This window comes from Atta colombica, unplaced genomic scaffold (assembly GCF_001594045.1).
Source record: "Atta colombica isolate Treedump-2 unplaced genomic scaffold, Acol1.0 scaffold233, whole genome shotgun sequence".
In the NCBI taxonomy this organism is placed as follows: domain Eukaryota; kingdom Metazoa; phylum Arthropoda; class Insecta; order Hymenoptera; family Formicidae; genus Atta; species Atta colombica.
In genome coordinates this window covers 1,586,706-1,601,734 of record NW_017259331.1, presented here as the reverse complement: position 1 = coordinate 1,601,734, position 15,029 = coordinate 1,586,706, and the positions used below count along the sequence as shown (strand labels likewise).

The 15,029-nt window shown below is 39.4% G+C and overlaps 1 protein-coding gene across 1 annotated transcript in view; it reads left to right on the top strand.

Annotated features, from left to right (window-relative positions):
* The window catches only part of LOC108688500 (GATA-binding factor C-like), a 94,630-nt gene that overhangs the window by 33,023 nt on the left and 46,578 nt on the right, over positions 1 to 15,029 (top strand). Inside the window, exon 5 of the mRNA XM_018194788.1 lies at positions 8,771 to 8,777. Coding sequence (XP_018050277.1) covers positions 8,771 to 8,777 — 7 coding nt within the window. The remainder of the gene's footprint in view (positions 1 to 8,770; positions 8,778 to 15,029) is intronic.

Sequence of the window (15,029 nt, the reverse complement as noted above, 5' to 3'; positions counted from 1 at the left end):
ATATATATATATATATAGTATATTCATAGTCGGTTCTTATTTTAAGATCATCTTAAATAATGATGCCAATATGGTTTTCTAATTGATTCATGATATTTTAAGATTATAATTAAGACGATCTTAAATATAAGAACAGATTATGGATACCGACCTGTACTTGGTTCAGAATCTTAAGATTACACTTAAGTTTTAAATATAAGACTTGACTATAAATATTTCAGCCTATATAACTTATCGACTTGAATATAATATAAAATACGTATAGGCTTGAATACATCGCAAAACGGATATGAACGTTTAACTCTCAAGATTGAGTTAAATGTGCTTAAAAAAGGAATACATTATATCTCCGTTATTAACACTCATTAATCATAAGTTTGTCATGAACATTATTTATATTCTTAAATTAGATACATGATTTTCATGAGCACGTTTTCAATAACGCGTTATAGGCAGCGGCGAGTTCCGCACATATCAGGTCGCCGCCAGTTCGATCGATATCACGAACGGTAGCCGGAGGTTTCGTGCGATCGGCTCGTAGAATTCGTGTGAACTCGATCTATTTTTGGCGACTCGGCTAGCACCTATGTAGATGGAGCAGCCTCGTCCGAAGTACCGATGCGGAAACTCGATACCACCGGCTCTGCTTCCTCTTCCATCGTTCGGACTCTCCTCGTAACAGCGATTCGACCTGACTAAACACTCACGAAAATTCGCGGAATCGATCACGAAACGTCTATTTTATGGGGTTTACACTTTCCGTCTCTCTAATCACTTATTATCCGAAATCGAACTCTCCTTTTTTACAGCGTGGTTGAATCATTATAATACAATAATATAATACAATCGTTATATTATAATCATTATATTATAATACAATAATGCAAAAGGAGACTAAAGGTTAAGCTACATAACTCACAAACGTAGTTTGCAACAATCGTTACTTGCATAAAATCAGAAGTATCAGTGACTGCTTTTGATTGGTTGTCGCGACAAGCGTTGCGAACTACATTTTACATTTGCAATTTATGTACAATAATTTTAATATTTTTCAACACACAAATGATTTTTATTATAAATTTTTTACAATCGTGATTTTCAAATATTGATACAAAGTCCTTTTGATGGAGATATTCTTAGAATATTCGCGAAGCATGTGCGTGTCAATATCAACTAAGCGATCGAAAGTATCATAGTGGTGAAGCACGCAATCTCTGTGAAAAAGAAAGATTGTTCGGTCAATTATATCTATTTCTACTGATATAATTTAATTTTAATTTCGATTTAATTTACTCATTATCTTTTCTGATTCTTTATGAATTAGAAAAGGATAAAAAAAAGGATAAATTAAACGGAAGTTAAAGTTAATCTATCTCTTGGTCAAAAGATTGTTAAACCAGCTGTGTTCATTTCTATCAATATAATTTAATTTTAATCTCGGTTTAATTTACTCATTATCTTTTTCTGATTCTTAGAAATAGAAAAGGCTAAAATGTAAGTTCGGAGATTGAAGTTAACCTATACATTGTGATAGAAGTGGACATTGGATGTTTAGATGTGTTCCAGGCGTGCACTTTCACGAGTGTCAATCCTCCATTTCTCAGATCACAATGATTCGCGGTTTGCAGCATTCATTCCAAAGCGAAGGTGCGTCTCGTCGAGAGCGGCACGAAATGCAACGAACGGACTGGCATACCTTCGATGCAGAAGCGCATATTGACGTTTCACTATCCCTCTCGTTATCGTACTTTCTCCCTGGTACGCGATAGAGCAAGGCTGATTAATTCAAAAGTTTTTCACCGGCCGGCGTCGCCTCGCGAGTAATTATAGATATGGCGGCTGCACTCAATGTATTCGTTAATTGACGAAGCTTTACAAACAGCATTACATCGCCGCCTATAATTTTCCATTCTATTATTTTTTTGTTGCTCGCTTAACGTATCACGATCACTCTCTTTTATGAAACGCGTAAAGTTCATTGTGATTTCGCTCGATCAAATCGTGTGAATTTCGGTGCATTTTATTGTAAATTTCTGATTATACATATATATGTATTTCTGCAGTTATTCATAGGTAGTAGTTATTTAACTCTCTATCTGCAATCATATTTTTACTCTCTCTGTCTGTAATTTGTCTTTTTTGCTCAGTTCAAATTTTTTACTGTTCTAGGCTTTCAAAAAATATGGAAAAATTCAGATAAATTAATTTTCAATATCTCCTTTACATTATCAAATAATTTTGAACTCAAATTATTTAATTAATAAATTTATTTAATTATTTAATAAAAATTGAAATTTGAGTGAAGGATAAAATTTGAGAGTCAAATTTCACTTGCGCAAAAAAGAAGACTTAGATAATAGACGGAGATTAAAAAAAGAAAAAGGAAGAAATTCATCAAAGAATCAATCATTAAGTGTCAGAGAGTAGGACATTCTACATACATCCCAGATATATACCCTGCCTGCTGTGTATAATTCATTTGCTGTCACCGTTTAAACAGAAGCAATCGTTTCGCGAGTTCGCCATGACGACCCGTACAAATATTCCAACGCGATGATGAACCGACACGCCCACCCATCATTCATCCGCGTGCACGCGCGGTGCGGCGGTGCGGTGTGCGTGCGTGACGTGCGCGCGTAAAAACGCGACCGGTCGATAAAATATGTATCGATTCAAAGTAGTGGGCGTACGCACGTGCGTGCGACACTTTCGGTTTTTCCATCATTTTTCCCCGTCGCGAGAATTCCAGATATCCTTTTTCCTCAATGTTCTTAAGGCGGATTCACATTTTGGCGGAAAAGCACAAAAAACAGAAGAACAACAATTAATCAAAATTCATGATGGTAGTAAGTAGTACAAAAACCGAAATTGTCGACTACCAGCGCGAGTTCTGATTAGCTATTACTTTTCAGCTTTCTGCTTTTCCATCAAAGTGTGAACGCGCCCTTACTCACCGCGCCCCTTACTTGTCCCTGTTTACTTCCGGATTAAAAATTCATGCAGCCACTCAGCCGAAATTCATTCCCGATTATCCTGGTTGTCCCGGTAAAATGATCGTTCACGACATAGGATCGATTAATCGGTCCTATTTAGTAAACGAGGCCGTGAACAATAGTATTTTCCACGTTAGGGGAAAACATTATGAAAATATGATCCATTCATTATTCAACGATTAATATCTATGTAAAAAATATAGTCAGAAATTATGATAGCTTCATTTAACCAGAGGAACTGACAGAATTAGACTTTCACAAAGGAGATCAAATTCTCGTAGCGAGAAATTAGTTTTTTTTTTTTTGTAAAGTGAGAAACTTAATTTATTTTCAAAAAAAGTATGATTAACATAACCTAGTCGCTCACGTTTCAAATATCAAAGAGAGCTTTCTAGTAAGAGATACATTATATCAATACAGGAATTATTCTGTCTTTGTTCAATATTTAGTGAAAGAAAAAAAACAGAATGACAGTTTATGTTGATATGTCTCACTTGCTAGAAAGCTCCCAAAGTAAGGTTGAAAAAAAGGGGAACACACGCAAAGACATATGCCTCCACAATATGTTTCATTTTTAGTGTGCGTCGGTTTGAATCCAGTCACAGATGTGTCGCCGAAAAACGGAGCGCAGATACGATCTGGGAAACAAAAGGCGGCCACCAGGTATACGCACGCGGGTGTGCGGCCCACCACCCTGTATATAATAAAGTCGTGGCATATATTCCCACTGTTCGTGTCCTCTTCTTCCATTGTACATTATTGAGCTACACGGAAATTCCGTACATGCATACGCACGCACGTACGCACACGCGTGCGCCGTGAACTCCTGCGACGGCGAGGTTTCGATCAGGCAGATAGCAAGGGTTGCAACCCCCTCCCTCCCGTTGCGACCGACGTCCGCCATGTTTGATCCTTCAGGAAGATAAAATGCCGGCTTGAACAGCTGGGAAATTTTCGTTTTTTTTTTAACCTCTCTCTCTCTCCCCTTGATTCTCTTTTTTTTTCCACTCCGCCTCACCCGTTCTTTCTTCCTGTTGCTCTCCGTTTGCTTTTCGTTTGCGCCAAGGGTGGCTATACCTACCTATATATTCACGTACATGCGCGGAGTGCAACATTACGTTCATGTCGACGATATGGCGTCGACCTGCCGTTTTATGAGTGAAATGTACGTGGAGTACGATACAATACAATTTAATGTGATTCTTACATAGTTTAAGGCTTTTGAGTAGTCAGCATGCGATTCAAAATCAGTCGACGGCCTGACGAAATGTGACAAAATCAGTAGCCAGTGGCAACCAATTTTTGGTTATGTTAGTCAATCGAAATCCTATACTGACATTGCGGATAGGCTAACACAACCAACAATTGGCTGCAACAATCAAAAAATGGCTGTTGCAATTAAAAATGCTATGCCATATTTAATCTAATTTGCTGCAGCAATCAATCTTTTCTTTCAGTGTAGTTAACTAAATTTTTAGATACTTCAACAAAATTGTTCTTTTCATGCAACAGTAAATATTAGTTGAGTTGTTTAATACAACATAATTAGATTATCAATCTTATATGATGTTGTTGAGACATTATATCATTAATTTTATAAATGCAATGTTTTATGTGTTCAAGAACGATAAACATTTTAAACATAAAATGTTTGATCTAACATTCCTTTAATAGTTACATTTTTTTTTCATCTGTTCTCGTTTTCAAAATATAAACATTTTTACAATCCATGTTATTTTCCTAATTATAATAATTATAATAATTATTTTCGTATCCACGTGAGAAAGTAATGCGGAAGTAATTGCGGATCCGCTACCGGAATCGATCCTCGCCATTACACGAAGAGATGATCTTTTAGTCGAAGTCACAAGCCGCGCGAGTCTCATAGTCGCAGGAGAAAAGAGGAAGGCATAGCGTGAAGGAGAGAGAATAACTCTGCGCGCAGAGTCGCTCGTTAACGACTGTCCTACACGCTCCCCTGCTTCCCTTTTCTTCTTTCTCGTCCTGTGGCGATGCTTATCTGAGCCCATGCCCGGTCCATGCCGAGCAATGCTCGTCGAATTACGGTTCTCCAGGCGTTCCTGAGCATACCAGCAGAAACTACGCTGCCATTGCTATAACAGAAACAGCAGCTTCGGCGAAACCTGTTAAACTCTATTAAAGACACGCGATAGGTTTGCTGTCACCGGAGAATTTAGTAATACATGAGAAAAACGTCGGAAATTCGTGAGAAAATCGTTCAGAAATAGTCGAGACTATGATTATATTTAATCAGATCTCGACTTTATCTTGCGAGAAGACATTTATGTGAAATGAATGCTTCGAATTGGTTTCAAAAATTACATTCAAACTTCAGAAACGTCAAAAGATTTTCGAGAAACCATTCCGTTCGAATTCAAGGAGTGACGAAGCAAGGAATGACCCCGAACTTTGCGGCGTGATTTTATCTTCGACTCTTCAGGTAGCCAAGATGGCGCGCGAACGAGAAAGCGAAAGAGTGACGAAGATCCCCGAGTGCAAAGGGTTATCCTCATCGATCTCCATGCGGAAAATGAATAGTGTGCCAAAGTCGAAATTGTCTGATGTCCCGCACTCGCGCATTGTATTTTCGAAGCACTAAAGGCACCTTCGTACAAAATGAACGAGACAGAGACAGAATATAGGAGAACAGACCAACCGGCCAATGACTCTGCATTCATTTACTAGAAACTGGTATTTATTTTTCCTAGCTGAAGCTAGGAAAATCGGTTTAAATGGCATAATAATTGAGCGTGAATTTTTAATGGCTTTTGATGACTTGATAAAGTGTCGTTTACAATCTTCCTAGCCGCGTTGCGTCGTTACGGGGCGTATTTTTAGAGACTACTCGCTTTTAAGACTCGTAGACGCCCTGGTGTGTCACTTACGTGACGGTGATTGAACGTGTTTTAAAAAAAAGGGAGGTAAAAAGGGCGCGTGGTACTCTGCAAGTGCGCTTGCGATTCTTGTAAAGGCGCAAAGTAATCCGGGCAATGACTTGGAATACGTCTTGCCGGTGCGCGAACTCGATTATTCCACCGCGTGAAAGTATAATTCGTGGCGGTGACCAGCTCGTGTTTTTCGCATGCGCACGCCGTGAAAATTTCCCTTTGCGTTCGCTTTTTATACAGACAGACACACGCTCCAGAGCGATGAAAATTTCCACATAATGCACCGCGCGGCCCGGTAATTGCTCTCATGACTCGTCAACGTTACGGTTTAATTCATGCGCTATATCCCGACAGTCGTTTCAAATAACTTTTCGATTTTTTTTGGTCTCGATCTGGTACGTGCGGCAATTCTCCTCCGTTACTCTCGCGCGAACCTGTTCTGGATCATAGATCTTTCCTCAAACAAAATATTAGTTTTAAGACTGTTAGAAAGGCCCCGATTAATTTAATAAATAAATTAAATAATCTACGAAATTATATATCCTTATATATTGATGTGAAAAACTATTTGCTAATTTCATTTTATGTGTTTAGAGATTGCTTGTTAAATTATACGAAAGAGAAAAGCGATTTACTTTCTCTCGAGAATAAAATTGAAAAAGTCTCAATAGCGGAATCGTATCTGTCGACGAAAATTTGTTGGTGGTCTTTTTTTTTTTATCACGAACGAGAGCATGTCTAATATTTCCGACTGTCTTATGGTGGTCTATGAACATTCGCTGCCGGTACGTCGGGGGCAGCAACGGTGACTGAATTATGTACCAGATGCAAATATCGTCGATTGTTCGGTACCGCTGGCGTCTTCCATCCATCTTTCAGCTTCCTTGAAAATTCCGCTCATGAGATACGGGATTTGCATCCGTTCACACTTTGAATACGACGTGCTGTCCTCGCAAGCGAGATCGGTACTCGTCTCTCTCTCTTTCTCTCTTTTTCTCTCGTCTCGTCGAATCCCGTTTACGCGCCTTTCCTTCCTTTCTTTCCTGTACCTCGCGACGCCGATCGATATTCTCTTATAGCGCCTCCAGAATCTATCGACGATCAGCGATTGAATCTCGATCAGCGATCGGGGAGAATTTACACGATCGTGGAACGCTTCTCGAAACAATAGCACACGATTTCTCCCCGAACAAAAGAGCTTGTATCGTCTCGATCGATTGATTCGTTATTACATCGCACTTAATTATTATATAAGATATAATTATTACATGCTGTAATATATGACAGTTAATGTATTGTAATACGAAGTGATTGCATCATGATAGTTGTTATATTCCAAGATTATAGAATGATAATTCATAAATAGCTATTTAAGATTTTTAGGCCCGGTTAAGCGAAACTTAAAACTCTCTCTGTCTCATTTTAAAGGGAAAAAGAGACAGAGAGAGTTTCAAGCCTCACTTAAAATCAAAGTAACGTTGGTGCAAAGTAACGTCGGACCTTAATCTGTTTGTAATAATTTTAAAGTTAAACATATATATTGGGTTGTCCGGAAAGTTCGTGCCGACTAACCTATATAATTTAATAAATGTATATTAAAATTTAAATTTTCTGCGTTTCAATTTTTCTTCAACATCGGTACGAACTTTCCAGACAACCCAATATAATATATAAAGTGCACAGTAAGAGCAATTTTATTGGAGAATCTAAAAATTTAGTTAGATACAGATTTGAAAATAATTTTGTGGGAATCTTAAGCACAATGAGCAATGTTGCAAAATGTTTTGATATTCCAGCAACCAATTTTGTCGTCCTACCTAATTTATTTTAATGGTCCAGCAAAATAATTTTCAAATCTGTGTCTAAATTTTTAGATTCTTCAGCAAAATTGCTTTTTCCGTGTGTCTATACGAGCTTCCGCTTATTGATGTATAAATAATATACTTATAAGTCGGTAAAATGTAATTCGCAAACAATGGGAACGTATCAATCCATCAATCATTAATTACAAACGTTATGACTCTGAATTTAAATCTTTTTCAGTGCGGAAAAAAGGTTAAATACAATTTATTAAATTCTAAAGTTAATTTCATTTTCCTATTAACTGGTCGAAAATTTTTTATTCTTACAACATTAAATTTATTTCTATAATCGATTGAATTAAGCAAGATGAGCATGCTCCAGCATGTATCTCGTTTTCGAAAGGTTTTAGTATCCTTTCCGACGATGTACGCGCGTATAATTTTCGATAGAGAGCAAGAACGAAAGAGCGAGAGACAGATGAGCCAATTAGATGGGCGTGTGCGCGGACCAAACGAAATAAATTCAGCAAAGAGAAGGTGAGAGAGAAAAGGGGGAGGGCCGAGGTGTGAGAGAAGGGCGCGTAACGAATCGTCGTAACCTATTAACTTGTAAATTGCTTCCGACTGTTGTGGGCGAGAGAGGTGCGCGGCGCTCCACTCATAAATTCGCGAAATAAATCCCGGGGCTTGTCGTCTCGGCAAAACGAGACACGTGACAAAGTTATTGGATCCCATTAGCATAACCGAAGCAGTAACTAAAGACCGATTAGATTCCGCGCCGATAACTCGTAAAATATTGCGTAAAATATTACTGCGTGACTTTGCGTCAAAAAGGACTGACGGTTCCTCGTTGATAGGGTCTTGTAGGATTTCCATTTCACTTCACGAAGACTTTTTTCCAGAAACGGGAAAAAGCGGATGAAGGACGAGGTAAATCGAGAGATCTCCAAAACGATGGTCGATCTCATGCAAGATTATTTATTACGCCTCGGTAGTCTTAAAAATCCTAAAAAAAAAATCGGGATGTCGGATTGATGTCGATTTATAGACGGAACGAATATAAGCGAACGACGATCCTGTCTATTCGCTCGGCGAGACACGATCGCACACTTCGATCATTATTGACGCGATAATTCAAGCCGGTTATTTGCCCGGCACCGTTACTCTGCGTGTGTGTAACGCTTTTCTTTTTCGTCCAGTGGCTACTTAAGATTCGGTATGCCGCGATTGGACGGCCAGCTACGGCCGTCCGACAAGCCGATCGATCATCCGCTCCGGTCCAAAGAAACAATTGTTTCGTCGATAGAGAGTGCTATGGCTCGCTCTTCATACACGTATATTTATAGCCCCTTAACTCTTTTTACTTGTCCATGAAGGACAAGTTTCAGTGACAATTTCTCGCAGAATGATCTATCCTATAAAGTTAACGTATGGTACACGAGAAAAAAAAATTTGAAATATTTAAAAATTCAGCTAATTATAGAAAATAATTTTGCTGGATCATCAAAATAATTATATAAAATGCAAAACGTTAATGACGATGCTGCAAAAAGTTTTAACATTGTAGGTATTAATTTGCATATCCTACATATTTATTTAGTTTATTTTAATAATTCAAACAAAATTATTTTCGGATCTGTATTTAGCAAAATTTTTAGATCTTTATCATTCTTTCCATGAATAAATCCGTCGCTAAAATATACAACAGTGTCAAGGTAATCGAACTGAGTGTTTCGAAGAGACAAAACAGAAAAAAGTAGATTGAACGGTTCAGCAAAGCTACAATTTGCTGGGCAAGTTCAATATCTGTAGAAGATTGATAATTTAACAAAGAAATTACATTTGCAAGCAATTATCAGTACGCCAATTCAATTAATTCTTTACTATAATGAAAATTGCTAATGTAATAAGTTTTCTTCATTGCAGCAACAAAAGTACACGCCATCTTAGTTAGTATGTTTTAAAAATTTTAATCTATATTGAATTGATTTCATAGAAAGTTATCTTAGCTGAAGTAACAAATTTGCTGTTACAACATAAATATAATTACTTAGTCGCTAATTTTTTTTCAACTGTACAACTTTGCTATACTTTAATAGAGAAAACTAGCTATCTGTACATTACGGCTGTAAATTTGCTGAATCAGTGAAGTTTCTAGTTGTTCCAACAAATCTTTTTTTCCCGTGAATGAACTCTCCGTAAAATATGTTCTTACACCGCAATGTTAACCATTGGAGCCGAGAAAGTGCGCAGAAATTTTTCTCGCGTGCACCGATCTGCCCGTCGTGATCCCGAGAAAATATTTCGTTGCTGCTAAGACTCGTAAGTATGTAGCATCGAATCGGTGCTTTCCCTCCTTGTAAGAGCGTGAAATTGTTTCGCGTGCAAGAGGCGAGCGAGAACAGACGAATTAACGATTTAATCGCTCTGTGCGAAGCAGTCTCGTTGATATCGGCTTGTGAGTTATGCAAATGATTATTCAAATCACCGATCCGGCTTGTTATGAACTCGCCCTCTAACGAAGCTCCAATGAATTCTACCTATTGGCAAACCAGGCAAACATCGGGGTATTGCGCTGGTGAAGGTGGCGAGGAGAGCGGTAAAATTCGCTGCGTTGCGGCGACGTGGCGTGCACACGCAGGTGCGCGTTGCTATCGCGTTACACGCTTATCAGCCAAGGGAAAGAACACCGCTTGGACATAGACAAAAAGTTTCCGGCGACTGATCTATAACCGCAGATAGAAATGACATGAAGAAATTGCGTTGCGAATAGATTAATTGTTACCTATTTGTCTAACATCGGTATACAACTCGAAACGATTCGTGACAAGCACATGGAAAGAAGTAGTATCTAAAAATTTAAATAGATACATATCTGAAAATAATTTCGTTGGATTGGATTGTCAAAATAATTATGTAGGACGCAAATTGGTTGCTAGAATGTCAAAACCTGTAGCAGCGTTGTTCATTGATTTTCTTGAATTTTCTATACTATAATTATTTTATAGTACCATAATTATTTTGATAATCCAACAGTATTATTTTTAGATCTATATCTATCTCGATTTTTCGATATTTCAATAAAACTAAACTTTCCATGTAGATATTAAGATCGACTGCTAAAGAGGCCTATAGCCAATGTAGCGATGTGTTCTTTTCGTTCCATCATAAAAGTGTCCTGTTTTCCCAAGTGTCCACAATTCTAATCCTTTCCCATGCGAATCCCTCGGAACGCCCTATATATTGACGGCGGTTTAAGGCACCGTTCGCCCTTTATGCCCTTTCCGTCAGGAGAAGGGGATCTTCCTCTCGTCGAGATAGACGAGGATTCCTCGCTGGTTTCCCAGGGCAGCTGCGCACTCTATCATTGGTCGCGATCTCGATGTATCCCACCCGAGTCCGGGAAACGACCCCTCTAGCAATCAAGGACCAATCCCATCCCGCTCATGTCCCGTTGCAGCAGGAGGGTAGCAGAAACCCCGCAGCCGTCGCCGCCGCGCTACCCTTCCTTCAACCTCGCGCACACTCCAGCTCAGACGAATTCCTCCCCTCGAGCCACCCTTCGCGAACGAACGAGAGAGACTGAGTCGCTGAGAGCTAGGTGGGAGATTTGACGGTGATTTAGGAAATGGTGGCGCATGCTGTGAGCAACGGAGGGATAAAAGAGGAAAGAGGGAAAGATGATTTATTTATATATTTTTGTTGGAAAAATTATTAGTTAGAATCTGGAGTTATACCTGACTGTGAGAAGCAAATGAAAATGAATGGACAGGAAGGCGTTGAAAGTCGAGATTGCAAATTAGGTATTTATTCTCTCTTAATTGGAACGATAAATGGAAATGTAGATAAAATAAAGCGCGTATGCGTGTGCTAGAGATTTAGATTACAACTGAATAAATATGTGCTTTATTATTAATTTGAGGTATTTCGTAATTATGGAAACTATAGATATGGGAACTGCACGAATTATATTGGCCATGGCGTTCAAATTGAACTGTATTGTCCCAGACAATGGCAACACCATGAATTCCAAGGGTAATCGTGTCTAAAGATGTGCTCGTATTGTGCGAGTTAATCCAGTAGCATTACGACTAATACCTCTATCAGTAGCACCCTAATCCTACCAGACACGATTGGGAGTAACGATTCCAAAGTCGTACGATTCTCCCAAAAATTCAGCTCCCATTCTCAACTACTTTTATCTGCCTTTTACGTCCCATCGAGTATCGATCTCCAGTTAGAATCGGCAATCGACTACGTCTGAGAATCGGAGAGAAAAACGCCAATGGAAAAGGGTCGCGCGGGTCCAATTTTAAAAGAATCGTCCTGGAAGTCCATAAATCCTCCGCCGGGGTATACGAGTACGATCAGAGGGAGGAGGCACATGAGCTGGAGAGAAATTCTTCAGTCACGTGAGCAACGAAAGGGGGAAGGAGAGTAAGAGGAGAAGAGACTGACCGGCTCGACTCCATCCACGGAGAAGCCCGAATTGGCCCCGCGGGCATGAAAAACGCGCGATGGTGGCACTCTCGAATAAATCAAAGTGGCGTGAAAATCAATTGTAAGACACTCGCCTCGCGTGTAGTCGACCGACCCGTCAGCCACCCCCTGTTTGCCGGATGCTTCTCTTCGTTTGGTACGTTACCCGAACGAACCATCGTCCTTTGTTGCTCCCCAATGCTCGCCTCGCGCGCCTCTTTGTCCACGAGCGTGTACGTGTACTCGTGTACGTGTGCGAGCGAACGCACGCGTGCGTACACGCGTGGTACGCCGTAGCCGGAACGTCTGCGGCTTTCGCAAGAGAGGGCGGATAGGGAGGGCAAAGCGACGGTAAAGTCAATACGGACATAGCGGCGCGCAAACGCCGGCTACCAGCCAATGCGAATGTCGCCCGCGGCGCATGGCGTCCACCGTCGGTGAGAGCCGCCGCCAAGCCGTCACGGCGCTGAATATCGTGCCCCATCTTGTGAACGAACAAGAGGAAGATGATAAAGCGAGCGTGTATTTCCATGGAATTTCGGGAATGTTCTTTACGCGAACGCTCGTTTGGAGTTTTAAGGGAAGATCGAAGCGCGTCCATCTTTCTTCGCTGATCATCAATTGTCGATCGATCAACTTCCGGCTACAGCTCTGGACAAGAATCCGAATAGTATGCGAGCAGGGAGGATACGTCGACAAGATCAAGATGGCGAACGACGATCGAGGCGGATGTCGATCTCAACCGCACCAACACGCTCCGGAGTCTCGCCCTCCGTTTCGTCTCCGTTCGCGGCCGATGAATTATTTATGCTTTCCTGCGTTTTGTGCGACAAATTCCAAGAACGGAATGACCGAGATCGCCGGTAATTTATCATGCGTGTCGACTGTAAAATCGTTGGCGTACGCAACAATGCAATCGCGTAGCTCGCGCGCGATTTATGGGTGGTACCGATTCAAGAATCCGTACACGTCTACTTGCACGATCTTGGGTTTGACGAAATAGAATTATGTTCACGTTCGCTTTATTCCCTGATTTCATGCATCGCCGATAAATCGAGAAGGGATAAAATTTCATGAGGGAAAATCAATTATACAATATTATATTTGAAGAAAGACATAATATCAATTATACAAATTTTACGTAATTATACAAAATTAATATACACGTAATCGAAAATAAACTGTTTTATAGTTATAATCAAAAAATATTTATTCAACTGTGTACAATAATTCTACGTATAAAAACTTATCACATAATTACTACCTTTACAATTTCCATTATATTGAAAAGAAAATTACTGAACTTAATATATTTCTTTGAATTTACAATAAACAAATATTTGCTCAAAGAATGATAGTTAAATCAAATTAATAGTTTTTGTATCAAATAAATATACGTTTACATTTAGTAAATATTTACTTAGAAGTAAAAGTATTCAAATAAATATTTATTAAAATTTAGTTTTTTTCGATGTTTATGTTTTTCTCTTCTCGAATTACATTTCTTTTCGAAGAAATCTTATATTCCATGTGAATCAAAAACATATCACGTACACAATGCATCATATATTTATCAGAATACTGTGAATCATTTGTGACAACTCGACGCCAAGTAACTCTGCTGTTAATTACCACACAATCGTATGAAAAATTAAGCTTTGTGGAAAACGGAACGCGTCGTAACGAACGAGACACGTCGACGGTTTCCGCACACCCTTTCACCCTTAATCGTGAAAACGGGGGTGCGGAGAGTGAGTGACAAGTAATGGCCGCCGCGAGCGTTATTTATTGTACCGTTGCTGTGCACACGCGAGAGAGGCGTAGGCTTAGCGGCAATTTCCAACGATAACCGAGCGAGCGTGAGCACGCGGCTCGTCCCCACGATTATTTGCCGTGAATGAATAAATGGCGCAGCTATAAAGAGAAAGAAACCCAAAGAGATCTCTGCAAGTCGAATATCGTGATTAAACAACCTATCATTGCACCTTCGCCTCAATCCTTATTCGCCTTGGAATCTGACAGACGGGTTTGCACGCCTTCCATACTTCGATGATGATTTCATGATGGAAATCATTTAACTTCGCGAATTTAACGTTTGTTATGCACGATTTCTGAATATATCCTCGAAATTCTTTTGCCGGATCACGGATTTCAAACGAGATGAGCTTTACATTCTATCTTCGCGCACAGAAGAGGCTCGTGCACGCGGACAGTTGCAGCAACCGGCGTTATTTATTACGGCCGTATAAACGCGAACGAAGGCGCAACGGCTATTCCGAGCGACAGTCATGGACTTCATCGCCAAGACATATTTACTATTTCCATCATTAAGGCGTCTCTAAATGTCATGCTCGCGTAAAGAGCGCTTAAAACTCATGTAGCCGTTCGGATATGTACACCTCGTTTATTTCCAAGAAAATCGCCTTTACATCCTCATTGAGATGAAGCTGTTTCCTATTGTTTCTGATATATCAGGAGTTGTTTCTCGGTATTGGTGCCCATCTTAGGCACCAATTCTTGAGAATCAAGAGTTTCAGGTTTAAGTCCTGACGCTGAAGTAATAGTTTTTGCAATATGTTTTTTCGCAGATTATTAGCATCATTATTAAATTGACGCTTGATTATATATAATTTGAGATATTTATATTTCAGCTTCAGTTTTTTTCATATTGCGTTTCAAGTCTAACAAACCGAAGCGCGCAATTTATAAAACTGTATTTGCAAAGTTCTTTCGCTTTTAATATTATTAATATTCAGATTTAAGATTCTCATTAAGATCAGATTATTAATATTCTTATAAAAATGCTTATTAATATAAAAAAAATATTAAATTGCATGATATTATTA